Here is a 27,876-nt window from a genome sequence, read left to right as displayed (position 1 = left end):
CATAGGGACAACGTTTTGAATGAAAAGTTTGCCTTTCTTAACTGCAATTGAAATTTTACCCTGAAAGGTGAGAATAATCTTTCATACTTGTTACACTGCATGCCATATGCTTTAAGAATCAATTGATTGTTAATTAACACATAATTGATATGCACATCTTAAAAAAGGTAAATAAGTTTTCCCTTGTTTCATGGAGAAAACAGATTAAATACCCAGCTATACTAAATACACTGCTTCTTAACATAGCCCCTGTCAACAAAAGCCTTTTTTGTCCAGATTTGTTAATGTAGCCTCAAGAAGTACAAAAGGTATCATGGAATTACATTTGAAAATGGAATACAGCCAATAAAATCAACATTTTTTTTTAGAGAATACTGACTTAATTTTACTCATCATATGTACATGGTTTGAAATTATAAACTGACAGCAGTTTCTAAAAGATGAACCAGGCACCATTCTAATACCACAGTTTCCATTCATAACTTACCTAATTTTTCAGAATTCATTCTGATTTTAAAATAAGAAATGGAATGCAAGAGAACAGCTTTTGTTTTCAAATTTTTGATTAGTGTTTAGGGTCTCAATAAAGAAAATAATCATGTTTGTGAAAGTTTGCTGGAAAACAAATGTAAATAAAAATCCTGGTTTATTGATCTTGTTATTTAATTGAATAATTTGTTGGTTTCCAACTAGCTCTATTGCTTCTAAATTCTATTTTGGTAGACTAGACTAAATTAAATGTGAGAAATCTGCTGTTGCTCTAGGTATTCTACAATTAAGTCATAAAATTCACATTTCTGGCCCCAGGGATCTTTCAACTTTAGAAGTTGCAAACAGTCTATGATTTTGCTGAAACATTTATAAAATTGAAACATAGACAAGATTAACATTTGCTATGTATGTCAATTTTGTACTAAGAAGCCTTTTGCTACTCGAAATATTCATAGGTTCTTAAAAATGTGTGAATGTACAGAATAACCAGTAACGCATTGTACTCCTAAGGCTAAATGATTATACGAACAGCAAAACATGATTCAGAACTTCCAGAAATACTAGATCTAATTGCCAAATGCTACAGTAAGTTTTGCACACTTCCTTATGGGTTCACTTATCAAGTAAAATAGAATTTTCTATACAAATCTATAGAATAGATTCACAGGAGAACTCACAGAAGTACAAGTCTGTAACTCATGCACTGCAATGGCTAGGACTGCAGACATCTTTCTTTTTCTGTGCATGTGCAGTTTCTCACACATAGAGCTTATTTTTGGTTAATATGCTTTGCAGGCTACAGGTAAGACCCAGATACAAAAAGTCCTTATTAACCTAACCTCTATTAGAAGAAGACACATTGATGAAACTGTAACCTTTTAGAATTTCATCCAGAAGAGTAAGAATTTTCTCTTTAATTTACATTTTCACTGTGTATTTGTAAATTAATTTAATAATAAAAATACATTGTTGTTTTCTCTCTCAGGTAATACCTATCAGTTTTATGCACTCTACACATTTTCAGAAATCTATTAGGAGTTGAACACGATTTTCATGATTCACTGCATGACTTTAGGTGGTTTCATAGGAGTAATAATCTAATAGCATTATTCCCCTCATCAACTTATTTTTTAAATACAGTGGTGTAATACATACCCTGTCAGTCTTCCCTTCCGTCTGAACACTTGTGCGACTACGTGCCTCATGGTCTTCTTCAAGGTCAGATACATCTTCTAGCTCCTCGGGTGTCTGGGAAAAATGTTGAATAGGTTATTCTCACTTATGGTTAGGAAACTTGGTACTGATACTAAACATTTTAATGGTAACGATTTTAAAGATAACGTCTGACAAAAAAAACCACACAAGTCTTGTAGAACAACACTGGCTACTAAATGCTAACCAATAAAAGCTGTAAGACAGCTTTGAACTAGTTCACAATAGCCATGTTTAAATTAAAGCACTGACTTTTAAAGTTGGCATTTAGGGAAGTTTTTTGTTTGAATCTTCTGTTATTGCTGCTAGCAAATGTGCTTTTTAAAAAAAAATACGACCAGAATGGATGCGCAGGTTTGTTCTACTGTCTCTTCTCTGTATAGAAACGCTAATACACCCACTATGATGTACTAATGTAACTGTGAGACGCTCAAATCACAAGCAATTTTGGTCTCCTTGTTTGTACTGTACATACTGTACTGCTGACATTTTCTGGATACTTATTTCTTCAATAATACATGAGCAAATCAACTCAAAATGACAAGAGACATATTCTGTATGATTCAAGTCTTCAAATTTATTTCCTCCCTCCTACTTACCAACATATTCTCCTTGCAAGGGTTCTGAGTTTTACCATAAATAACTTAGTTAATAAAGTGTGTTGAACGTGGCTTTATAAGGGATGCTAAATAAAACATTCAAAGCAAGTTTAACCATACTAACAAAACAGTACACAATGAAGCACACAAGGAATTCAGAATTACAAACTATTTAAAAATTAATATTAGTTCTGACAATGCAATAGGGTACCCAGTAAGTTTTCATTTGTCTTAAGGGGATTCACATTTAAGAACCAAATTCACATTTAAAGCCCAGACTCAATAAATAACTAGTGACAGATCTGCTGTTGGATGATCTACTACCAGCTTGAACTCTCAAGTTCCAATCACAAGGAAATCGTGCCATTCTTCATTTCACATAAGCCTGAAGTCCCAAGAGAAACATCTAAAGATACTGACTATCAAATAAGCCTTCCATAAGACACGTAGGGAAAAAAAAAATGAAAGTCATCATTACTTTTACCTAATTTTCAATCATGTCAAATGTATTTTTTTAAATCCAGAATCACTATGTATTCTTACCTTCTATTTTTTACTGCAGATTATACTTAAACAACATTTGTTGACGGGCACTACACCATTCTGTTATTTTCTTTTTAGATCCAAATCACTGTAATGCACCTGCATTAAACTGTGCAAATGCACCTGCACGCATTCGTACCATTTGGGAAAGTGCCTCTGTGGCCAGCAGGTGGAATATGCAGTACTAGACTTCAACATCAGCCTTGAAACAAGGTTTAAGTAGCACTCCAGTACTTCAAAGCACAGAAGTATATTTCACCCACTGAACAAAATTACAGCAATTTCAGTAAGATAGTACAGTAAGAAATAAATAACTCAAACTCTAGCTGACAGAAATATAATGCTGATCGTGAAAAATATGCCTATGTATGCTCAAGCAAACAGGCAGTCAACTTTGGGGGCAAAAATGAACACAATACACCCACCTGGACACACTTTACTTGTAAAGCAGAAAAGAAACATTTTATTTCCAGGCACGGATTTTCACTGTCATAAAGTCTTTCATATTTTGTTTTGGAATTAGACCTAGTAAGAATTCCATGCTACAAAAAGCTGTTACCATGTTCCTGTTACCTAACTCATCTGACACAGCACTTTCAAAACTGCAAGCTGTAGAATACAGATGTCCTTCCAGCTGCACTGGGACTGGTTCCTCCGAAGTCCAGATTTGGCAGGTTTTTAACTATTGGTATGATAAACTTAACAACACATATCCATGCATTAAAGGACACAAGCTTCGAGAAGAAAGCTCTGATTTATGAAATCTTCAAACACAAACGATGAACCATACTCATTTTGACACAAAAAGCATCAAAAATTTAAAATAATAATAATGATAAAAATGGAAATACTCATTTTATCTCCTTGACACCCATTTTATACAATTCAACACAGAATTCTCAGTTGTTCATACTGCTTTCATGATCCAGTATTTACTAAATGACACACATATCCACTTACATAACCGTTTCATGTGAGAACACATGGCTATCTGGGTATTCCATATTGTGAAAACTTAACATAACGTGACTCCTGGCTGGTCTTAAAGCCTCATTATGAATTCTACACTAAGAAAATGTTATTGCATGTTTGAACTGGTCTTTTACATTAAGAGTATAGATTACCAGTTCTAGTAACGTGAAAGAAGGTAATATCCGTAAACAGATTTTTTATAAAGGAAGAGTAGCAGAGCTTGAGAACTGGGATAAGAAGCATAGAAGGAATTTCAAAGTACAATTAGTTGAAGGTTGAATATTTAGGTAGATGAATCTCTGACAGGAACAGAAGTCTCCGAGACTTTAAATGACAGCTAGGGAAGACTGCATGTATGTAATCAGTGACAGGACAAATACAAGACATCAGTGGCAAATTCACTATTGAGACATACAAAGTAAGGAACCTCCAGTAAATGTAAGGAAGAATGTTGATGTAAAAATTAAGTTCTGTGCAAGAATCCAGTCAGTAAGAAGCTATAAACGTGGCTGAGACATGGCAGTAGAAGGTTTCAAAACAGATCGTTTCAAAACAGGAAAATTAAGCAAAAAGGTTTCTGGTGGTTACAAGAACAAACTTCTTGACTAGTATATCCCCTAGGAATACTGGAAAAGGGGAGAAATCTATTTTAAGATGAAGCCTGAGCAGTTTACAGATAAGACTATGGAAGAGGTGTCTGACACAGCAGAGGGGCACGGCACACCTGCCCCAACCTCCTGACCCCCAAATTCTGACAAATTTTGGTCATCTGCAAAAAGCCTTTGTTGACCCCCACAAAAGCACATTCAAGTACGTCCCTACATATTTAATACTATGATTACGTTATTCCTGCTGTAATGTTGCACAGTTAGTAAATTTGTATTCCTTTCCACATTTCAGTGTTTTTAATAAATCTGTATTCTCACTGGTTTTGCTTCCAAGGACTCAGGCTGAGGACTCTATATTATATTTATAGCCAATTCTATAGTACTGATGATTTTTACACCTAGCTGATACACAACTTAAAGCTGCAATAGCAAGTCAATACCATCATCACACGTGGGTGATTTCCACCTATACATTACCTTCATGTTTTCATCTGTAAAACAAACCGTCGTGCCTCTGGTGCAAAACCTTTACATTTGCTTAACTACTAGAGTTTTACAGGGAGTAATTAATAAAACTGAAGTCTGGCTTTTGGCTTTAGATCTCTGCCAGTCCTTTTAAATTGTATGTGGTTGTGCTCTTTGGCTTATTTGCTTTTCAATCCAAGTTTGTAGAACAACATGTATGACTACTTTTTAGAGAATTTTCTCCAACACAGATTTTTATATGCAGATCCTCCTCAAAAGTGATTGTCCAAATAACTTTATCTACATCATTCACTTTTAAAGGTCACATACACTCATGAAACATTAATCCTGCAAATAAAGAGTCTCAGATGCTAAAAAATAATGCAGATCCAAGTCTAAAATCTCAAGGTATACAGTGTAAATGAAGAGAGGCATCATGATGGGAATGGAAGCACAGAAGCTATCTCCACTTACCTAACATTCAATTAAATATTGACCTTTAAACTGTCATTATATGCTCTCTTAATGTATCTTACTTGGTGTCAGTCTCTTCACACTCAGTCCTTACTTTTCCCAAATGAATATCAAACATCAGTGCAGACTAACACCTCATCGGGACTGAGCTGATGAGCAATCTCTGTATTATATCAGTGCAAATACAGATTTATTTGTGGTAAGTAATACTACAGCAGCAAATAGAAATGCTTTGTATGCACTTCACTAGGGTCAGAATTTAGTCTATTATGTTCTTCACTAAGAGCAGAATAGGTTTAAAACAACTGTATGTTCTACTGCCAGATGACAGACTGACAATTTTGATACACTTGAGGAAGAAGAAACTTCAAGCGTTATGTATTTTTCCTGCTCAATTCATTAATAATCTCATAACTGTTGGTCTCTTATTTCAAATTCACTAAAAACACTTTTCAGATTTTTGATAAAATGATATTGACTTGAAAACAATAAAAAGCACATTATTTTAGGGCAAATTAAAATCCTATGTTCTTAAACTGTCAATATTATGGCATCTCACTACTACAATAAATACTAACTTTCGTATTTATTTTGTAACATGATTGTATGCCTATTCTTGAAAGCTGTTTTTGGAACCTTTCTTAAAAAATATCTACTGCATATTATTTGAGAAATTAGGAATATAAAGCTAACATTATTAATTAAATTGGAGATCAAGACTTTGTCTTTGATAGCAGTGTTTTTAACAACTGCTGTCAATACATTTGTCATCAAGTAGGAGTAAAAATATTATCCTGCTATAACCTGTACACATTACAGGTACTTTATCTTCAAATGCAGGTGATAAACAGTTGCTGTTACTAAAAGAGAAAATAGTGCACTTTTTATCGATCTAAACTGTAATTTCACATTAATATTAGTGGTGAGAACAGAAACTTCAGCAAAGAACCAACAGTTTTGTAATTTGTAAGTGGTAAGAATAAATAATGACCTTCAAAACAGAGAGATGAAAGTACTTTCAATACAAGAAAGATCAAGTTGCATGGTAAGAAGTTGAGGTTTAAAAAATAATAAATACAGTGAACTCTTCAAGTAAGGGACACAAGTTACCTTACTACTAGATGCCTCGAGTTTGTCTGTTCATTTAACAATTAGCCAATTTACAATATTCCACTCCAAGATATCAGGACAAAAAGGTCAGATTTATCACCATTACAAACTGATGGATATATCAATAACCTGACACCAGGTGACAATTCCTGGGTTTTTAGTTCTCACTGAGAATACATTAGGATAACGGTCTTCACAAGAACTGGCCTGAGAGACAGGAAGGGTGTGAGCACAGGGTTTTTCACTTTAAACTAAAAGGTTTTAAGTGAAGCTTTTGCACCAATGAAGAAGTTGGCACTTTTAGCCCAAAATTTTCTATCCATAGTTACACCCCTTCTGCTGAAAACCTGCACTGCAGCTCTGGTTTCATTCTCTCTTTCCCTGAGTTTGGCTGTACCTCTTGAAGCACTGATGGCACTTGGTAGGTATGCCACTCTCACATAATGCCTACAGAAGCTTGGAGAGTTTTACTCTTGAAAATGTTGAGCTAGTTATGCTGTTGTAAGCATATAGGTATTTTTGAAATCTAGAAAGTTTGGAAACTGACCTCCTTCAGAAGGTACCTCCTTCAACAGAAAAATGTAGTCATTGTTATAACAATGATACACCTCTATTGTAACCAGAGTTCCTGCCCTGAACCCAATGCCAACTGATACACAGCTCCAGTCAGCATACCGCTTGTTTATGCTTGTTAAATAAAAACTCCACCACATTAGTTTGAAGTTTCCATTTTAAACTCAGAAAACTGATAATTAACAGGAACAGGGTATTAGCTTTTAACATAAGTGATCTGTAGTTTTATTATTGAAAATGCATTCTCTGTTTCCTCGTCCGGGTCAACATACAGTTGCTCCATCTAGTGGGAAGTTAATTAAGACATTTAATTTATAATGGAAATAATTCTTATACTGCTTGAAGACAGAATGAAAAGCCAATTCAATAGTCATTCCCGTTTTTTCAGGAAAGCTTTATAAATTATATATGGCCTAACAATTTTATAATTGTGTTTGAAATAGAGTACTTTTATTTCTAAACACTACTTTAACATTTGAAAATAGAATTTGTTTCCTCCATCACAACTGTGAATACTAAAAAGGACTCTAAAACATCATTACTGTAGGACTGGCTAACTCCAAAGGCAACAAAACAGATGCTTTGCATTTTGGTTCTTCAGAATTTCATGACAGTTCCCATTTTCAAAAAAGGTCAAAATAATGAGCTGGGGAAGTGAAGTATGCTCAGCATCACGCAGTCTCTGGGAAAATCATGAAATGACTCCTCTTGAAACATTCTTCTGAGCACATGAAGGACAAAGCTGTGATTGCTAAGAGTCAATATAGATATACCACAAATAAATCATGCCTCAGTAACCTCATTGCCTTGTATAACAAACTGACCACGTTTCTGGATGAGGGAAGAACACTGGATGTCCTGTAGGCTTTTCACTCTCCCAGGTTTTGTAACTAAGTGTGGTTATTCGAGTGGGCGAGCAACTATATGGGTTAAGAACCGTTCACATGGTCAGGCTCATGGGATTCACAGGCTGTACCCTGCCTGCCTATCCTTATCAACATCCTTAGCACAGGCCTGTGGGAGGTGATGAAGTGCACACTCAGCAAGTTTACAGATGACACCAGATTGAAGGACCAGTCAGTATGCCTAAGGGCAGGAGCGCTATCCAGAGAGATTTACGAGGGCCATATTAAGAGAAGAGAACTGCAGCAGGATGAAAGACCACAAACATAAGCTGGAAAAAGAGAGGTTTAGCTTGGCCATAAGGAAAACCTTTTTTTCCCATGCGGACAGCCCAAAAGGGAAGCAAGCTGCCCAGAGAGATTGTGTAGTCTGTCCTGGGAGGTTTCCAAGACACAACTAGCTGACGTCCTGTGCAAGGGACTGAGGAGTCCGCTGGAGCACAGGGGATGATGCTAAGATCCACTTAACTAGATTCAGTCACAGATTTCAGGTACTTTCAGTAAAAGACTGATCAGCTTTATATTACAGTAGCTTTGTTTCTTTCCTCATCTTTCATGTCTGATTGCTTTTTTATGGCTTTCCTTTAATTTTTAGTTTGCTTTTTCATCTCACCTAATGGACTTCCACAGTGATTCTTCTTTGTGACAGAGAGTAGTAAGATAGGGTACAGATAAATTTACATCTGTGAAAAGAGACTTGAAATGATGTTTTTAGCTTCATAAACATGTGATACAGCCTTCCTTTCCTCCTGAGAAGGCTCCATTTGTCATGAAAAAGGGTATTTCCCAAAGCCTCACTCCCAATTTCAAGGCAGACTGTCACATGAAATGCAGATAAAATTGAAACTGCTTTTGAAAAAACTTCAGTATGTTAAAGAAAGGTGCAGTGAAGTTTGAGCGTTCAGTGCTTAAAAAGGAAAAGAAAGAAGTTCATGTGAAATTTTGAATTTTCTATATTACAAATTTAGATTTAGCATATGAATAAAGCCTGAGCAACAGTAGCATCTGCATTAAAGATTTTTTGCCCAATATATCTAACCCATCTATTTCAGTTAAGTGAATTATGCTAAATAATGATACTAAAAGTAATAGTAATTCATTTGGATAGATAAGTATATCATTTAATAAAAGATTTCTGATGAAATTTTGTATTTCTCAAACTGGAGTAGATGAAATGATTATCTAGGACCTGAAGATTTGTTCAAGTCTCCTGAGTCTCAAGCGCCCTTCTCTATCAGACCTGCAAGTAAAATGTTCCGTTTTAAACAAAGGTGCACAGAATGAACCTGTCAATCAAAACCTTGTGCATAACTAGAACAATGCAGACTCTAACGCAAAGCCCAATTCTGAATGCATCGCTACTGCTCACTGTCATCCTTCACATGCATTCCCACCTGTAAATTCCTATCAAAATGCAAACTTTTCAGTTTTAGCAGATGTTCATCTCAATGTCCCAGAGAAGGATAAAATAAAGGTGCCCTAGCTGTGAATCTTGTGAACCTATTAGTTTCATTCCTGATTTTAATTATCAAGAGGTTTCTGATTCCCGTAACATGCATTCACCCACATTTAGTCACTCAGTAACCAATAACTGTTCAACCGAGTGATCTGTGTCAGCTGAGGTGGAACTAAACAACCCATTAAGTACATCATTGTGCAAACCTGCTTTCATGTCACAAATCAGTAATTCGACTCCAATTTAAGAGGCTGATAGTCCATCTCTAAGTACGTTCTCCAAGTAAAACTGAATTGAAAAACAAAACTAAAGAACACCCCTCAAGGAACATTAACTATTTCAGGCCTTGTTGTTCCTGTACTTTCATTTATTAGATGATTTGGTTGCTATTTTTAGAGGTGCTAATAAGAACCATACAACAACAGCGTTTTAGTTACATGCACTGCCATTACTAATGCATTTAGTAGTGCATGGAAAATACTCAGTGATATCATTTTCTAAATTGGGAAGGTTTCGTAACAAACTTTTATGAAAGAAGGTAGCAAGGAACCTTCCCCTTCAACACATCAATTGAGAAACTTATTCATATATTTCCCCTTTGCATATTTTTCATAATGTGCAAATAATAAGTAACATGCAGGCATCTTTGACAGCTTCTTCTGGCCAGTGAAAATGGAATGGAAGATATTCACTGTATCTGTCATTTACAAACACAGATAGGTATAGATAAAAACAGATGAGCAACTGCGAAGAAAAGACACAAGGTCCCATGTTAATTGAACAAAATCTCTCTCATTTATGAACTGTTTTTCCTAATGTCTAAGCTGAACCTTCCCCCATGTAATCAAAGATTATTCATTTTCTTCCTATCCATTATGAGCATATAAAAACAGATTTTAGCTGTTCTTGTGCAAAAATATTTTACATTTTGGGAAATGGCTATCATATCTTTCCCTTCTTTCTCCTTCTTTTGCTGTCTTTACTAGGCTGATGAAGACTAACCCATTCAGTATTTTCCTCATAGATCATATTTTCTTATACTTGGATTGTTGTAGCTTCCATCTACTTCCAACTTGTATTCCTCTCACTCAGCTCAGAACGCTGATTTTGAAGAGATCTCTCACCTTTTAACCATGAAGTCAGCCAGGGCAATGGTTCTGCACCTGTGCACCTCTAAACAAACAGGACAAATGTGTCAAAAATCTGTCAGTCCAGAAAGGGCACAAGCATAACTTCATGACTAGAACAGTTATTTGAGTGGAGAAAAAGTATGAAATCTAGTACCTGCCCCAAAATATGAGCACATTTTAGAGCCTGAACTGCAATCCTCTCTTTCCTTAAAGAAACTCAAGTTAATGATGTCTAGTCATCTCTTTAACCCATAGTACGAGAGCTTCACGAGGACAGATAAGGAATGATCTCATCCCTAAGACTTGAGTATAGTGTTTTCCAAAATTATGTCCAAACTAAGTCACTATTTCTATACTACTTTCAATAGCTAATAATTGCTATGAGTTTTCTGGAATGGAAAATATCAAATGAAAATGATGAGTTTTATTGATGAAATAAAGACAGCCTAAAATTTAATCTGGATGTCATTCTACCAGTTGAGAAACATTAGAAAATTTTAGAGGTCTAAACCAGTCCTAGAATTATAAATTTAAAAAGAAAAAATATTAATGAATGGGGCAGTTTCATAGACAAGAAATAAACAGAAGTAACAATAAAAAAACAGCAGCAAAACTATCAGATGGAATGATGATCTCATCTAGGAAACAGTAAGTCCTTCATTCGGATCCCTTGTGCAAATAAAAAGAACCTAAGGTAAGTCATCTGCTTTCTGATTGGCAAATTTCCTATAAATGATAACCAGATCAAGCAGTCAAGCATGAGATGATGGAAGTTGGAAGACATGAGGTTTAGGACCGTATTATTGTAACGAAATAGGAAACAAGAAAGGGTAGCTCAACTTGTAAGCAGACACAGTCTTTCATTTCTTCTCCACTGGAGATCGGCTCCATTTCAGAAATCAGTTATTAGTCCATCGTCCAGAGGTTCCAACCCCAACAAAGGCAATCAACAGCTTCCTTTCCTAATAACTGAAGTGCTTGGTATACTTACTGAACAGTAAGAGAGCCTCAAAAACTAATAGTTTAGCTACACTGAAGGAACAGTGCTCTGAAGATGCAATTTCAACACAATCCATTCACTAGATGATGCACAGTACTCCTTTGCTGCGACACACTTCACTTCAGTATCAATATGCTTTGTTGGTACTGAATATAATGGAGCATCCCTTCTTTTTTTTTAAGAACAGGGCTTTAAGTCCCAGGGGTTCCCAGATAATTAGATAGTATCTGGTTTGTCAATCTCTACAGATTTTTTTCAGGTACCAATACTTAAAAATACAGTCTTCCATTTACCAAGCTGAGGGAAGGATTTGTTTGAAATTCTCCAAAGAATTTCTTTCCATGGTTTCTGTCAGTCTCCCTGTTATTACCATGCCTCCTTACTTGGTATGCCTACTTCCCTTTAACCACTCTGCATTCTAGCTCTGTGAGCATCCTTGCAAGAAAATAATCTGGTGTGATTCAAGTTGGCATGCAAAGTTAAAAAAAAAAAAAAAAAAAAAAAGAGAGAGAGAGAGAGAGAGAGAGAAAAGGAAGGTATAATGGTATGATTAGCAGCAAAAACTGAAATATACCTATGGACTGCAAAGGAATTATAAAGAAAGCAAAGAACTATTAGAGGTAAAACAAATACATCCTACTCAAACCTTTTTCACCCTCACATTGGTACACCACCAAGGACATGTCAACAACAGGACTGTTACACTGTTACCCCAATGTCAGAGCACAGAATACCAAACTACAGCCCTGCTGCTGTCTTCTTATTCTATCAAAACTGAGTTGACAATCTAGAACACAGCTAATTTCTATTGATTTTGAAATACCTTTTAGTTGACTATTGAAAACATTTATAATGTACCTCATCGCTTTTCTGCTTCATGCTAAGACAGCCCATCCTACCAGTGAAATGATTCCAGTGAAAATAATGGCATTGAGGAATTTGAACCAGGCCAAGGACTGTACTGACATTTATGATCAGTAAAAGGAATCCACGGCCAGATCTATACTGAGTAATGAAGATCTCTGAGCCAGAACTGGCATTAGCATTGACAAGGCTGATTTCAGAGTCAGAACCACAGCCTAAGCTATTAACCCTACTGAGAGACTGCAATCTCCATTTCCAGGCTTGCATTTCTCACAGTCCAGTGAAACGTGTGGAGAGATGCAGATTTTAATAAAATAGATGTGATTTGTAACACTTTTGCTGTCTCCCAGTTCTTAGCTCCAAAAATGCAGTCCTTCACATTTAACAGGATGATATTCATTCCATTTCTCTGGGAATCTAATTTACATTAGATAGCACCGAGTGGCAAGGAAGGAATACACATTGCTTTTCCCTGCTGTAAGAAATAACCCACAGCAAAGATTTTAATGTTCCAGAAAATAGACTGCATTGTGCTTAAGCTTCCAATCAGGCACAAAACTAGAGCTACTTAATCCATTCTGGAAAGTTCTATTTTCCTGAAAGAGTGGGATAATTTTTTGAACAATAAATACATAAACATATGCAACACACTTGCAATAGAATTTAATCCCTGAACAGGGAAAAACTACAATTTGTAGTATTATGCAACTCTGAACTGCTCACGCCATCCATTCCTGTGCAAAGCATATTGGTTTCACTATCTGAACCAGTAAGTTCAGCACGGAGAGACTTGATGGTAAACCATGCAGCAATTTGCTGCTGAAAAGCTCTTAATTCACAGCCTTGCCTAAGGCTGTAGAGTTTGGGCAGAAGACAATGCAGATTTGCCAGGATGGATAATTGCACATTTCAACTGTAATGGATACAGTATGCAGCTGACTGTTTTCAGCACTGGTCCCTGTATCCGCATTTCTGAAATCATTCACCGTGTTTTCTATACATATCCATAAAGCCATTTTTTAAACAAACAAACAAAAAACAAACAACATGTCTTTGCCATTAGCTGAAGTTTTAAAAAATGGAAACCAAAGGCAGATATGAGAAAATAATATTTTAACTGAAAAAAAAGAATAAAAAAGAGAAGATTGGTCATACAGTCATGTGCTGAGAGCAAGCAGTCAGGACCACCACAACAAATGATGGCAGAAGTACACTAGTCTGGTAGTTGCATGCAAAGTAGCAAATAGCTTGCTTTTCTAAGTAAGATTTAGCACACCATATTGTTCTGTTTGCCCCATCAATTCTACATTCCTGTTGTCATAATGACAAATTAAAGACTCAGCTATATCTAGATTAAGCTAATTAAGTTTACTTATACAAGACAATGTCATTTATGAAAGGCTTAAGTGATAGCAAGTTCATCTCAACACCTGTCAACCTGAAGTATTTTTTAATCTGAAAAAAAAAAGCTAGGTTTACCCACAGATTTGTTTTGCGTAAGTCTATTAAGTAACTAGTTCAGCCAGTTTCAGTTAGGTCTACATGTTATTCTTTGTGATTTTATGCAAGCAGATCATTACATTAAATTGTTTTTCGTCACCCAGTATAAATGCAGGCTCTTAAAAGTCCAAAAATGCACAAAAAGAAACTATTTACCCTTTCAGAGTACCAGAAACTTTCATCAGTAACAAAGCAAAAGAGACCAAAACGTAAGAGAAGGAGGCAGTTCTTCAGTCTTCACTTTGGTTAAAACATTTGTTTTGAGCCAACTTCTTTTACTGTAATACTTTCCGAAAGTTTAAATCCCAAAGGCAGGATTTCCTGCTTCACAAGGAGGCTCAGTTAACCACAGTATTTTTGGGGAAAAATAAAATAAAATAACACAACTTGAATAATATGAAAAGAGTCCTGAATAATGAAAAAGTAGTAAATGGTAACACAAAGTAAAGGCATGAATGTGGTAAATACGATGGTGAGTTTCTGACAGTCCTAAGTACTTCCACTTAGTCATAACCAGTCACCAGGATGATACATAAATGTGAGCTGCTGCTTTCCAGGGGAAAGAAAATCTTCAGGCAGACCCATATGGGTATTGCTAGCAAGACATACAATGACAGTATCACATGCTTTCTCACAGCTAGACAAAGGAGTAAGGGCAACCATTATTCTCCTACCTACCTAATTTTACATATTAACTTAATATATAAAAAGAACCCATAACCTAAAATCAGAAAGTTCTCTGGAAAAAAAGGAAAAAAAAAAAAAAGAAGAAAGTGAAACAAACCAAGATAGAGAAGACTAAAAATGAGCATCATTCCCACTCACACATTCTTCTACAAAAAAAAAATGTATTAATGTATTTTCTATTCTTTCTATGATCAGTATTATATTCTAATTCTCCAAGTAACAAAAAATGAATAGAGGTGGGTGTTATCTTCCCTTGTTAGTGAATAAAGTAATGGGGGCCTAAATACAACTCTTACTTCCAACTGCAGCATAGAGTTATGTCCCTTTTTATTTGTTAAAGTAGAAAGTAGCAGAACTGTGTAATGGCTGGAACATGGGTGCGAGGGCAGCAGTTGAAGGATGTAAAACAAGCTGAAAGGTTAAAACATGATAGTTTGAAATTGCAGAAATGTAGAAGTACAAAATCCAGACAGTTTCTGTTCATGATATTTGTTCAAAAAATCTCAACAAACTTGCTGACTCGAACTCAATGGTTTAAGCCAAAAGGACCTAAGATGTAGGAGGAGAAGGACCATCTCTCCTTGGGTGAAATAATGCATCTATGCTTCGGCTTCCATTCTAATGTCTGAAGTTAAAAGGCTGAGCATCCACTTTTTCCTCTTCTGCCTCCCTCTCCCTACCTGAGAACTCACCATCTGTTTATAAAAACAGAAATTTCATCACGTTCCTTTTTTTGTACTAACAAAGTTTTAAAAATAATTATGAAATCACATCAACTTTTCAGAGCAGATATTCATTGTAGGAACTTGCAACAACTCCAAACTCTGCAGACATTTCTTAGGTAAACAACTTGCCCACGTTCAAGATGATGAGATGAAACTTTCAAGGAAAACCAGAGAGTAGGGTTTATTTACAGATATGCTGCTGTACAGCTTCTTGCTCTATTAAGCAACAAGAACAGTAATACAATTGCACAGAGAACCAGAATGGTCATTTGATTTGTGGAAGATATTAAAGGCTTTAAAATAAATGAAAGTGGCAGAAAATCAGACCCTTGAGTGTTTGTTATGTGGTACATAAACTTGAAATTCAGGCAAAATGCTATGTGTAGTTGTTTGCTGGAAAACGCAAATCAGCCTCATTTATTTGGGAACACAAACTGACCTTGCAATAACCGGAGATAAGCATTTAATAAAATGACAGCATGTTAAACTGAAATGTATGAGGACTCTGTCCCAAAAGTGTTGCAGTATAGAGCATTTTGATATGGCAGCTGCAAGGCAGTCATAATTATGATAACTGAGTTTATGATGCTAATACAGATGTAAATACAAACAAGGAAGTATTTCCACAGTATGACATGACTTCCCAGATATACCGTGGGGTAAAGAACATTTTTTTTTTTTTTTTAAGATGTATATGTAGATGAATTAACATATAAAATGGAAGCTGTGTGGGACAGAGCTTTAAGTTAGCTTTATACAAAACATTATTTCCAGGTTGGTGGTTCTGTCATGAGATGCCACAAAATCAAGTAATGGGGTAGGGAGATCCAGCTTCAAGAAGCTTTTACTTGCAAACATGCATATTTGATCTGCCAGCATCTCTCGCTGGCACTCACTACTCACTACTTTTTTCTTTTTTTAAAAAACCAAATAAACAGGGTTTCTAGAGCACAAATGTAACATTCCCCAATAATGCTTTTTATGTGACCCAGGATACAAACTTCAGAATGGGACAGGTGTCCCTCCAACTTCAGGCCCACCTGGCAACTACCACACCCTACGGGCTTTAGTTAATCCATCCTACTTTAAAGAGCAATTTGGCAACTATACATTGCTGCATTTTTTTCCTAAACCTGGGGGAAAAAGCGCTGAACTTAGTAATTCTTCACACTTTGCTTTTAGATACACAGGCAATAGGTGAGCAGACTAAATACATAAACCAGTCAAAAGGGTAAGCAAACAAATTTAAATGCAAGTGACTTGGAGAAGATAACAAAACACTACTTTTTTGTTTTTGTAGTATGTAAGGAAAGGCTTGAAATTATATAAAAAAAGAAAAAAGTGCAAAACATAAACAAAAACCCAAAACAACGGGAAAAAAGCAAAACACACAAAACATGAGAAGGTTAATCTTAGGCCTCAGCAGCTCATTCTGTAAGTTTAGTTAGCAATCTTGGGCATATCAGATGCAAACTTTCTGCTCTACAAGTGTTAGAATTGCTGAATCCCCAGTAACAGTATCTTTTCTGCTTAGTATGAAAAGCTCCCAAAAACACAATGAACAGAACCCAGAAATGCTCTAATAACATTCAACTGTGAATAGAAATCACTTCCCTGAGAAATTAATCAAGTTACATCATCTAGTACATTCTTATGCTATAAACTGCTAGTCATGCACCCATCCTGTCTTCCAAGGGATGAAGTGTGGAACTGTAACAGCTAAAATGGCAAAAGAGGGGACATCTTTTCAGCTAATTGTCACAGGCTGCCTACATACAAGATAAGAAAGCCAAGAAAGGCCATAATTTACCCCCAGTATTGTTTGAAATGTATTTTGTTTGTCTCATTCCCTCTTGGCATATGCGCTTGCAGTGCACTGCAGTTATAGACAGTCTTCTAGATTAGTACCTTTCGCAACAGTGCACACATATAATCTTCAGACACTCTCCATGAATATAAAAGAGGAACTGGCACAGTTCTGCTTCAGTACCTTTTCAGCAGAAATGGAAAGGTATCAGGATTAATCTCTAAAACACAACTGAAAAAGCAGTAGGTATGGAAGAGGTAAGTAGTCTTTTTTCTTAGGGTGAATGTATTTTCTATTCCACACGATGTACCTGAACTCTACAGCAATGCAACTTCCCCACTATTCAAATGGCTACTGATAAATGTCCAGTACTGACTCCTGAAATGAAGGATGACTTACACATCACACACAGACACATCTTCAGAAAGCCCACACTGCCAGTGCCTCTCTTCACTGGATGGTTTCTAAGCAGCTTTGTGTTACTAAACCAGCAACAGCAGAGTAGGGGTTACAAGCTGGCGAAGAAACATGTGCTATCTATGACAGTCAGCGTGCTAGAAAGGGCAGTGGATGTGCTGTATCTGTCAGTCCATTTTTTCTAACTGCACGTACCTGTACATGGGAGGGAATGGCACTGACTCTAAGCATGTCCACAAAATACTGTCTTTTACTGATCACAATAACGCCCCTGGCAAGCTCAGTGGACTGACCAAGTCTTAAAACATAAGCTAAACGATGCTGAGGAGGACTTCTGCCAGACTGAGGTGTCTCTGTTAAAACAGTCACGAACGAACAACAGGCACTTCCAGGCTCCTTTTGAAAGAGCATCAGTTACTATATCCTTCTTCAGTCACATCACATTTAGACACATCAATCTTTGGATGACATGCCTGATAGTATAAACAAGAAAAGCACCATTTGAAGAAGGTAAGGCATGGAAATGTCTGCTTGGGAATGAGTACAGAGCTTATTTTTTCCTAAATAAGGGTAGAAAATCCTCTCTTGGCACTAACTACATCTATACTGGATACCTAGTGTGTAAGGGGGTAAAAGCAAAAACATAAAAGGAAGTCCCCACTTACAGACAGGGAAGCTGACTCGGAGCTAAGGGAAGGAAAGGTCAGCTCAGATCTAATTAGGTCAGAAATGACAAGAATGTGATGAGAGATGCAGGTCCAACTGCCTTGATCACTACTGCTGCACAAATTCTTCCTCTTCTGTAGTTCGTGTAGGGATTGAAAAATGAAGAAAAAAGTATTTAACAAGATTACCAAGATGTATTTCTAATGAGTTAACATGACTCATAAATTTCAGACAAACAATAATGAAGTTTATCTAAACAATATGAACTCTTCTTTATCTTTCCTTGCTATGAGGTCTCAGGGCTCTCTTAGAAAAACAAATAACTGTAAGACTGCAGTAAATGTCATATTCTCAGTAGTGTCCCTGCTTTGTTTTCCCTACCTTTTAAGGAGAGGCTCAATTCATATGTGCTACCGGCTGCACCTGACAGGATCTGATTTGTTCCTACTACTGAAGTAAAAACAGAAAACACGGCACATGGAAGATAATTCTGTCATTAATAAAAGCAAAGGTACAATTTAAAATAGACATTAACTGGCTGAAAGAGAAACAGGATGATAGGAAGGTTTTCATCACTTGCCATCTTCCTTTCTGAGAAGTCCATGTTCTAAAAATTCTTGCAATTCTGCTGGATAGATGGGACCAAAGTCTGCTGTGATGAGAGAAATCAGGTGGACTGAAGAGCTCACAACCTCTGTTATGGATGAACACTTAAAATTCTTTAAAATGGCGTGCAATACTACCCAGAATTTGCAGTCGAAGGAGAAAAAGGGAACCTATCTGAAGGGTATTCTGACATAGACAAAACATATTATTATACTGCAGACACCTGAAAGTGTATCTAAATTGAGTTTGATTTTGCAAAGGAAATTAAAATCCACGGTTAAAGAATTATTAGCTAGTGAAATAAAAAGATAAGGAATGGACTAGGAATATAGCGAGAAACTAGCTGAAATAGAATTATCTAGGTATGATGCAAAACTAAACTGAATGCTTGGTCTCATTTTTTTGAGGGTGACAATGCTCAACATGCCACAGAGAATGGCTGCCCAGTGCTAACAAAGGTACAATCAAAAAAAAGAGAAACACTCAAACAGTAAACTCGGATGTAATCTGCAATCTCCATGCTAGGATTCTGAAAGAAACAGCACATGGAATACACACTCAGCAGAAAAGATTTTCAAGAAATGTGTCAAAGTGAAGGAAGTAACATAGTAGACAAGAACTGCAATCTAAAAATATATTTTTCACCTTTCATAATATTAGGAAATACAGGTTCCTCATTCACTGTTTCCATGAACACAGATCACCAAAAGCATATATAGTGTCTACGAACATTTTTCTTTCTTGTTCCTCTCTGGAAAACTCACAGCAGTTTACATGTTTACCCTCTACTCCATGAAACCTGGAGAATTCTTTTCCTCTTCATGTACTTCTGTTAAGATTACTTTATTATTGCTTCAACTATCAGTAGTTAATATTCATTTCAAGTTGCTACTTGGCTACCTATCTGCATTATGTTTAATGGGATATTATTACCTGTTAATTCAATCCAGATGTCTCATATTATACCGCAGACATTTTCATATAGAAGAACCATTTTTTTTTTTAAAAAGTAGTTTTAACATTATGCAAAATTTAATACTATCTCAACAACTGTCAACCTGTCTCCTCTTTTTTCTTTTACCTACCATAATCTATTTCCATAACAGCAATATTCTGATTAATATAGTATCCAGATGTTCCTGTGCAGAATTAAGTTCACAAAGCCTTTACAATTAGAAAATAAATACATTAGATGCTGAAAGAGTAACAAAAAAAAAAAAAAAAAAAAAAGACCAAGGACTGTGTACCCTAACAAGCACATGCAGCTATATGCCCTGGATACCTGATGATTTCAAATCAACAGCTACCACTGAAGGAATTCATCCTTTCAAGTGAAACAATGAAACACATCTTAAAGGAAGTATCCTGCAGTTCTGGAGGCATTTGTATTAGAGCTCATCAGTGCAGCACACAATCCAGTATTTAGTTGCTCTTAAGTGTTATGCACATTATATCTGTAGAACTGGAATTAATGTTTTATATATCTATGGTTAGGCTTGGACTTTGAGAGGCATATCTGATAATTTGCAATAGTAACAGTATTTGGAAGCATTTGACAGTTATGAACTCTATTTAAAAAAAAAAAAAAAAAAAAAAGTATCTGTCTAATTACATGCTTGAAATGTTCCTGAGGAAACAATCTGGTAAGTTACTGCTTTTACTTTGATGTTGAAAAATACCCCCCTGCGAATTGGTGTCCTTGTTGATTTCCATTTCCCAATTATATTTTGATCAATGATTTCTCTCCTTGATTCAAGTCTTGAAATCCTTCGTAATCAGCAGCACAGTGTTCTTTTGCAATTTATCTTTAAGCCCCTACAAGTTGGCCCCAGAATGCTTTTATTTCCTCACCTTGGCTGCTGTAGTAACAGTTTAGGTCTGAATAAACATCAGATTTACTGAAGCTTCTTATAAGCAGATTGACATGGAACTGACATTGTCTGGAATGTATCTAATATGGAATGCAAACAAATCTATGTTCAAAAAAGGAAAACCAGGGTTTTCCCAGCTCTCTCTCTGTGCTGGCAGTATGTATGTGCAAGGGATGGTAGAGTAGTTGACTCATTTCACCAAACCTCAAAAAAGCCCTCTCTTGACAGTCTCTGAAAAATGGTTATTAATGAAAGAGAAAGCTGCAAATGTCCTTTTTAATGAATTAAACTGTTTTTTGTTTTTTTTTTTCAATCTCCTGAGCTTTTGTCATGACTTTACAATTGCTGGACTGATGAACGCATCCAAAAACAGCTGAATACACTTTAAGCCACATTAGTTTCAATACATATATATTGTTTAGGATAATGGGAGTTTCAATACAGGTGGAGGCAGGCTGTTATCCAATTGGCTGAAACTTCTTCACTTCAGAGGAGGAGGAAGGGTATCTGCTCTTTGCTACCGATAGCTTCAAGTGCAGCCAACAACGTAATTTCTGATACTTTGTGGTTATTTTGCCTTATCGAGTTGCACTTGCAAAGCAGAACTGGAAGACAGCACTGATAGAAATCTTCATACTAATACTGTCCATTTAAGTACTGTGTGCATTTAAGTACTGTGCAGTGACTTATGATTTTACAGACTTGGTACTTCCGCAGCACATTTACACATTTGCTTATTATGTATTATGTATATCTACAGTCTCTTCAGATCAAAGCATTTTCTTCTCATGCTTCAGAAAGAACTGCACGGGATGTAACATTTTCTTTTTTCAGTGACTGTACACATACATGTACACATCACAGAGGATTGTGAAAATACACACGCATAGTTACCTTCAGATGAGTGTGTGTTTGCAGAGATTGCAAATAAAGCTTTGCTACACTCCTCAACACACTTTCCCAAAATGAAAAACTTTGTAAGGGATGGATCAGTCATAATGACATCCCTTGGAGTTCAAACCCAAGACAACTGGATGTATGGAAGATTATGGAAGATTCAGATCTAACTGACGAACAGGTAGAAACAATAATACTCAAAACAAAACAGTATAACAACAAATGCACAACAATCCTAGTCACTGAGTTAAGATGGGATGAACAATGCAGGTATTAAACGAAGCTTAACTGATCTACAAAAAAAATCTGACGTCCTAACAAAAACTCTTAGGCTATGTTCACTGAAACAGGAACAGAACAGGAGACCTAACAGACTATCATTTCCAATCTGGTTTGAGATCACCTACCAGAATACTTGAAGTGTGAAGAAGGCAAACTTTAGCCAGTTGAATCTGCACTTTCATTTACCATTTCCAAAGACTGACTGCTCCCTTACAGAGAACATGAAAGCATTCACAATTCAACTAATGATACATACTACAATAACAGAGACGTTCACATAAGCGTTCTTGGCAGACATTTGCCTTTCCTGTTTGACCCTTCAAGTAACGTTTATAAAACTCCTTCTCCTGAGGGGTACCAAAGAAAGGCTTTAAAAGTCCCCAGCTGGCAGATGAACTACATCCTTTAAAATACGTGTTTGTGAGAATACATCACCAAAAATATTTTTTTGAGCAGAAATGTTTCCAGCTTGCACTACTCTCAAAACGTACAAAGTTTAAAAGAGCAGCAAGCAAAGATGTTGCTTTCATTGCCAAGGCAGGATGACATGAGAAGTGAACATCTGGAAGATGGTTTAACAACAACAGTCTACTCAAAAGTAACAAGTGACAGGCACGAAATGAAGGGAAGCAGACACATGAAACTTCCTTGAATACATGTGGTAGAAACCAAATATAATTCGAATAGGATTAGGAAACACCAAAGTGGATTAAGAAATACAAATGAAAATAAAAATGATACAGAATTGAAAACTAGCAAAGTGATAAAACTTTTTTTTCAGGCAGTTACAATGAAATTAGATGTTACTGGTGGCATCTTGCTTCATGTAGTTAGGTGCTGAACAGGACAAGCAGGCCAGCCTTTAGTGAAATCTCCAGCTAACCTAAATCATTATCTCATTTTTTATGCCTGGTGACATGTATGACAAACAAATTAGAATATATATATATATTTGACAATCATTCAAAAACAGCATCATTTAAGACTAATTTATTGGCAACGAATCAAAAATCATTATCGGTGAAGTGAACCATGTAACAGTGTTTCAGGATCTTCCTTCAGTATACAAATAATTTCCTAACTGACAATTGCAGTAAGGATGATATGCTTAAAAGATTCTGCACATTTTAATTCCTCCTGAACAAACTTATGCATTGCAACAGATTAAGAAAAGAGTCCATAAAAATTTCCATATTAGCCTGTAATGTATTTTATATTTAAAATAATCTGTTTATTTCTTTCTTCCAAACTGAAAAACCTTTCTCAGAAAATGTATCTGTGCTTTTATTACTTTTTTTTTTTTTTATCTTCAAAAAATTTACTGAAATTACAGATACTGCAATTCGGTGTTTATCTTTTATCACCTGAAATGGGATTCGTAGACTGAAAGTATTTGTGGTAAAATGCTGTATCTGACAAAATTCTGTTCCAAATTTTATAAATAAGGTGTTCTGAAGTGTTTTCTTGAACTACAGAATATACGCTAGGGTAAGTACACTGATTTTATCAGTTTTACAGACATCAGGCTGTTCAGTGTTCTGGTAGAACCTGGCAGAAATTCAGCAAGAGATTACCAGGATCACAACGTCATGTACTCTCTGTTCATACACTCCACTGGGTAAGGTCAAGGGCAGAGCTACGAGAGACTTGGGCTTGTAGCCACAAGATGATCATTAATGATGTGACAAGGTTTTTATCAATCAAATAAATATACATGAGTATGCTTAATAAGCAAAACATGTTTTTCTACAACATTCTAATCTGTCATTCTTGCTCTCCGTACAATAGGATTTAGCCTCCTCGAGTTGAATCGTGTGTCCCCTAGTAATCCAAAATCACCAATCAGTTAAACCTAGGTATGAGTTTTGGGACATAGTTGACATAAATAGTTCTGAATTCTCCCGAGAATGCACTGATATCGTGAACTATCTTAGAAATACATTTTAAATGAACAACTCAAAAACTTACCCGAATCATCATGACTGAGCATCTGATGTTGTGAATTGTATCATACACCTTCTTAGAAACATCCACAAACTGGTTATCATCAAACAGATGTACTGTGTTCTTGCTTAAGCTCTCCAATGCAATATTTACTTGACTAATGAACTCTGGAATCACTATCCAAAAAGAACACAAAATTCAGTGAGCATACGAAGGATAAAACCTTTAATCTTTCTTTCTGGCAAATTGCCAGTCACATTGATTAAAATGTTACTTAATAAGCATTATAGTAGTGACATGGCTGGTACTAAATAGGAGAACATTTGCTATTTTTATCACAGTGACAAAAATGTATTTTGTGTGCATGTAAGCTATGGGCAGTTATAAAGTATAACAAAGAACAAGGAAGTCTTAAAAAGGGGAAAGAGGCAACAATTGTAAAAACGTGCCACTGATTTCAACAGCAGTATTACCTGAGGAATCAGGTTATAGCCAAGGAAGCTTACCCTTGCTTTATTGATTCAAACAGAAATTGTAAATCTTTAGTCAACTTGATATTAACCCATGATTTATCCAGAATGTACTGGGATTTTTTTTTTCTGGTGTTACTGGCCGAATTTTGCTTTGCACACTGGTACCACTCTATCTCCCTTCATATTTCACATTAAGTCAAAACAAAGGACACCCAACACACAAAATACAATGAGTAAAGAGTGAAAGCAAGCACAAAATCCATCACAAACAGAAGGTCCTCAAAAAGTACATTTCAAACTCCTTTGCAACAAGACTTCCAATACTCCTTCCTATCACTGGGAGACTGAAGATAAGGAAGAAATGGAACAAGGCAGAAATCAACTTACGTTATATTCAATATGAGTAATATATACCTCATGAAACAGAATTATTTTCAGGCAGTGTATTGGCTTCTTGAGAGTATAATATGCTTTCTTTCCCTTCCAGCACAACCACAAGTTAATTCATAAATTTATGTAATGAGAAAGCAGCAAAAGCATTATCTTAAATGTAAAACATTTCAATAAAATTTTGAAGTATATTTTCAATTTTTATGCAAACAAATATCCAGATGGTCAAAAGGACCTCTGAATTACAAAACATGGCAACAGGTAATTTGAATATTAAGAAAAATGCCATGATAATGCTTTATCCTGACTTTACGTGGAGAATTTCAAACATAACATAGATAATAAAATTCACTCAAATTACAGTAATTACACTAGCTTCGAGTTGAGCTCTACTACCTCTAGAGTGCAGAACAGTTATTTCATGTGACTTCTCATTAATAACAAACTTCAGAGGTAGTGGGAAGTCCTTTTTTTTTCTGTAAAATAGGTTTCCACAGATGTTAAATAAGTAGATGTCTTTTCATTTGAAAAAAGGGATATTTAAAATCCTCTCTTTTCAGATTTTCCCTTGCGTTACTCTTGCCTTTTGGAAAGATCAGTGGGAAAAACATATTTCTCAAATGGTATGGAAAAAAAAGGTAGACTATGCATCAGCAACCAAATGTAACAATTAGGGAGAGTGAGTGCTTATTTATTTAGTTCTTTTTATTAACAATGTATTCTTCAGAGAAACCCAAATATTACGTAATTTCAGAATAAAAGATCTTTTTTTTGAGTTATACAAAGATCTTGGCTGCCCCTAACTGAGCAATTTTCAATGAAACAATCACCTCATACATTCACATGAAAACATACAGCTCTCGACATTCCTTGTAAAAAGGCTCTGAAGGAGAATGTAGGAAGTTGCAAGGAATTCAAGATTTCTACTGGTACGATCAAAACCGTCAGGTATTTTCCATGGTCTCCTACATCTTCACTTCTTACTTCGTTGTACTTGCTATAATTTTGCTATTGCAGTATTGCAAAAGCTCAGACTCCTTGCTTACCAACAGCATCTTCATGGGCTCCTGTCTGCTGTCCTCCCACAGGACAGGCTATATTTCAGTAACCTACTGAGGTACCATCTTTGTTCTACATGCTTATTAATGGTCTTTTTACAAGGACAAATTCAATGTCTTAAGAGTACTTGCTTTGTGAATAAATGCATCATGTTTAAAAAGGATTTTACAGAAACATACCCTTTATATATGCTTTTGTGGAGTCAATCTAAACTTGATTACAAAACTAAGACCTGAGTGGATTCCCTTTGATAAGAAATGGGTATCTGCTTTTAAGACGGCTGCTTATCATCACCATCATTTGCACACATACATAATATGAAAAGAAGACGACCACTGCAATTCTAAAATAGGTACGTAACAATCTCTTAAGTAATTATAGTAACATTCTAGTGTTTCACTTGGGCTGTCACAAGGCTATCAAATAATTCACACTTTTTGAGAAAACATACCTACCATTAAAACTGTTAGACCAACTTTTTCCTTTTGTTATTTACATTTTAAACTTCCTTTAATTGAACTATTTATATTTCTACCCCACATGTTCTCTAAACCATGTTTTTTCCAACAGAACACAGAGTTTGACTCAACTTCTGGACCCCTTCAAAATATTCTTCATAGCCCATACAAAAAATCTGCTGATCCTTGACACTAATCCCATTTTAAAAACATGCCTACTGTATTAAAGTTTCCATTAATAAAACCACGCCTAATGATATAAAAGATACTAGTTGTATATAAAAGCAGTTACCACAGATCCAATTATCTAATATCCTCCCAACATTTAATCACTTTCTTCGCTCATTTACTCTTTCCACAAAACCACTTTTTTTTTTTTCCAATAATGAGAAAAATTAACAGCATTTTAAACAACGTAAGAAGGACAGAGTCTCAAAAATAATGTTGTATCTCTTTATAAATTATCCTGGAAACCTGAATTCAGTTTTTAACTATACTCTTCCAAAGCAAACTTTAAGAACCTGATCTAATATCTACTTACACTGTCGGGAGCTCTTGCTTTTATTTCAAAGGTCTGGGAATACAGTGGGATGGATTTAGGTCCTTGATTAGACCACATATATTATAGTAGATTAGCTAACACCTTTTCTTAGATAAATGAACTATGCTGTCCATCACATGAATCTGAGATTCTACTTATGCTCTAAGAGTAAAAAATTATCATTTCCATTTCAGAGAAATATACTATTACTTCAATATTTGTAGTTAAAAACTGTAAGGAGCTGTTGTCTATGGGGGGAAAAAAAAAAAAAAGCTATTCTTTTAACAGGCAATAAATGACAAATTTTCAGCAGTCTTCTGATGTCCATATTTTAAGTAAGAAGGTTATACAAAGAAAAGAATTCTCACATACATTTAAATCCTGACATCAGGTTAAGTGCTACCAGTCAAGCAGCAAGGGCATAGGCATACCACAATACCTTCATGTTCAACTGTGGTAAAGGAAAAAAAAAAAAGTAGAAACAAAACTAAAAAGTAAAGAAGCAAAGACACGTTTATTCTTCTAATAGGCAAATATTTTTTGTCATGCAGGGTAATACACTAATTCTCCTCTGTCTACCTTTTAATTTTCCTCTATGCCTGTCAGTATAGCTTGATCTTTCTTTTGATTGGGTTCATCTAATCTTGATTAAAATTGAGAAACCCACAAAGTAAAAGCAATTAATCCTTGATCTCTACCCTTGTGAGGATACTTTCAATATTATATCCAGGTATCCACTAACAGTATGTTAGATTGAACTAGCCTCCAGGCTAGTTTATTTTTATCACTGGGAATAAAAATTCTTGCTCTAAAGATGCCCTTCATCTTTATCAACAAGTTAAGACGAGTCCTCCTGTGGCAGAATAATCAAGAGAGCTGTGGCAAGCAGTGTGTATCTTGAGTTTTTTATCATCCCCCATAATCTGATCACCTACCATAAAAGTCAGTGTGATGTGTATAGTTTGCTCTCAGAGGATTTAAATAGTTTTCCAATTGCAGGAATTCAACTAAATACAAAGGCATAATGGAAACCTGAGTGTAAGTGAAGTATGGTTGAAAAATGAGAAGTGGCTACCACTTGAATGTAGGGCATACAGAGTGAATAAGAAATCCCGCTAGTAACTACATGGTCTTTATTTGGTACTTCTTTATT

General features: G+C 35.6%; 1 protein-coding gene across 23 annotated transcripts in view; it reads right to left on the bottom strand.

Moving 5' to 3' along the window:
- CTNNA3 (catenin alpha 3) overlaps positions 1–27,876 on the bottom strand; it is a 482,801-nt gene that overhangs the window by 80,255 nt on the left and 374,670 nt on the right. For 22 of the 23 annotated variants that reach the window (XM_072040368.1, XM_072040369.1, XM_072040367.1 and 19 more), the window contains 2 exons: positions 23,827–23,978; positions 1,648–1,740 (listed from right to left, as the gene is read on the bottom strand). In XM_072040368.1, coding sequence (XP_071896469.1) covers positions 1,648–1,740; positions 23,827–23,978 — 245 coding nt within the window. The remainder of the gene's footprint in view (positions 1–1,647; positions 1,741–23,826; positions 23,979–27,876) is intronic. The other variant, XR_005266613.2, reaches the window with a different exon arrangement.

Source organism: Anas platyrhynchos, chromosome 6, assembly GCF_047663525.1.
Source record: "Anas platyrhynchos isolate ZD024472 breed Pekin duck chromosome 6, IASCAAS_PekinDuck_T2T, whole genome shotgun sequence".
NCBI lineage: Eukaryota > Metazoa > Chordata > Aves > Anseriformes > Anatidae > Anas > Anas platyrhynchos.
This window is presented reverse-complemented; position numbering and strand designations above follow the sequence as displayed.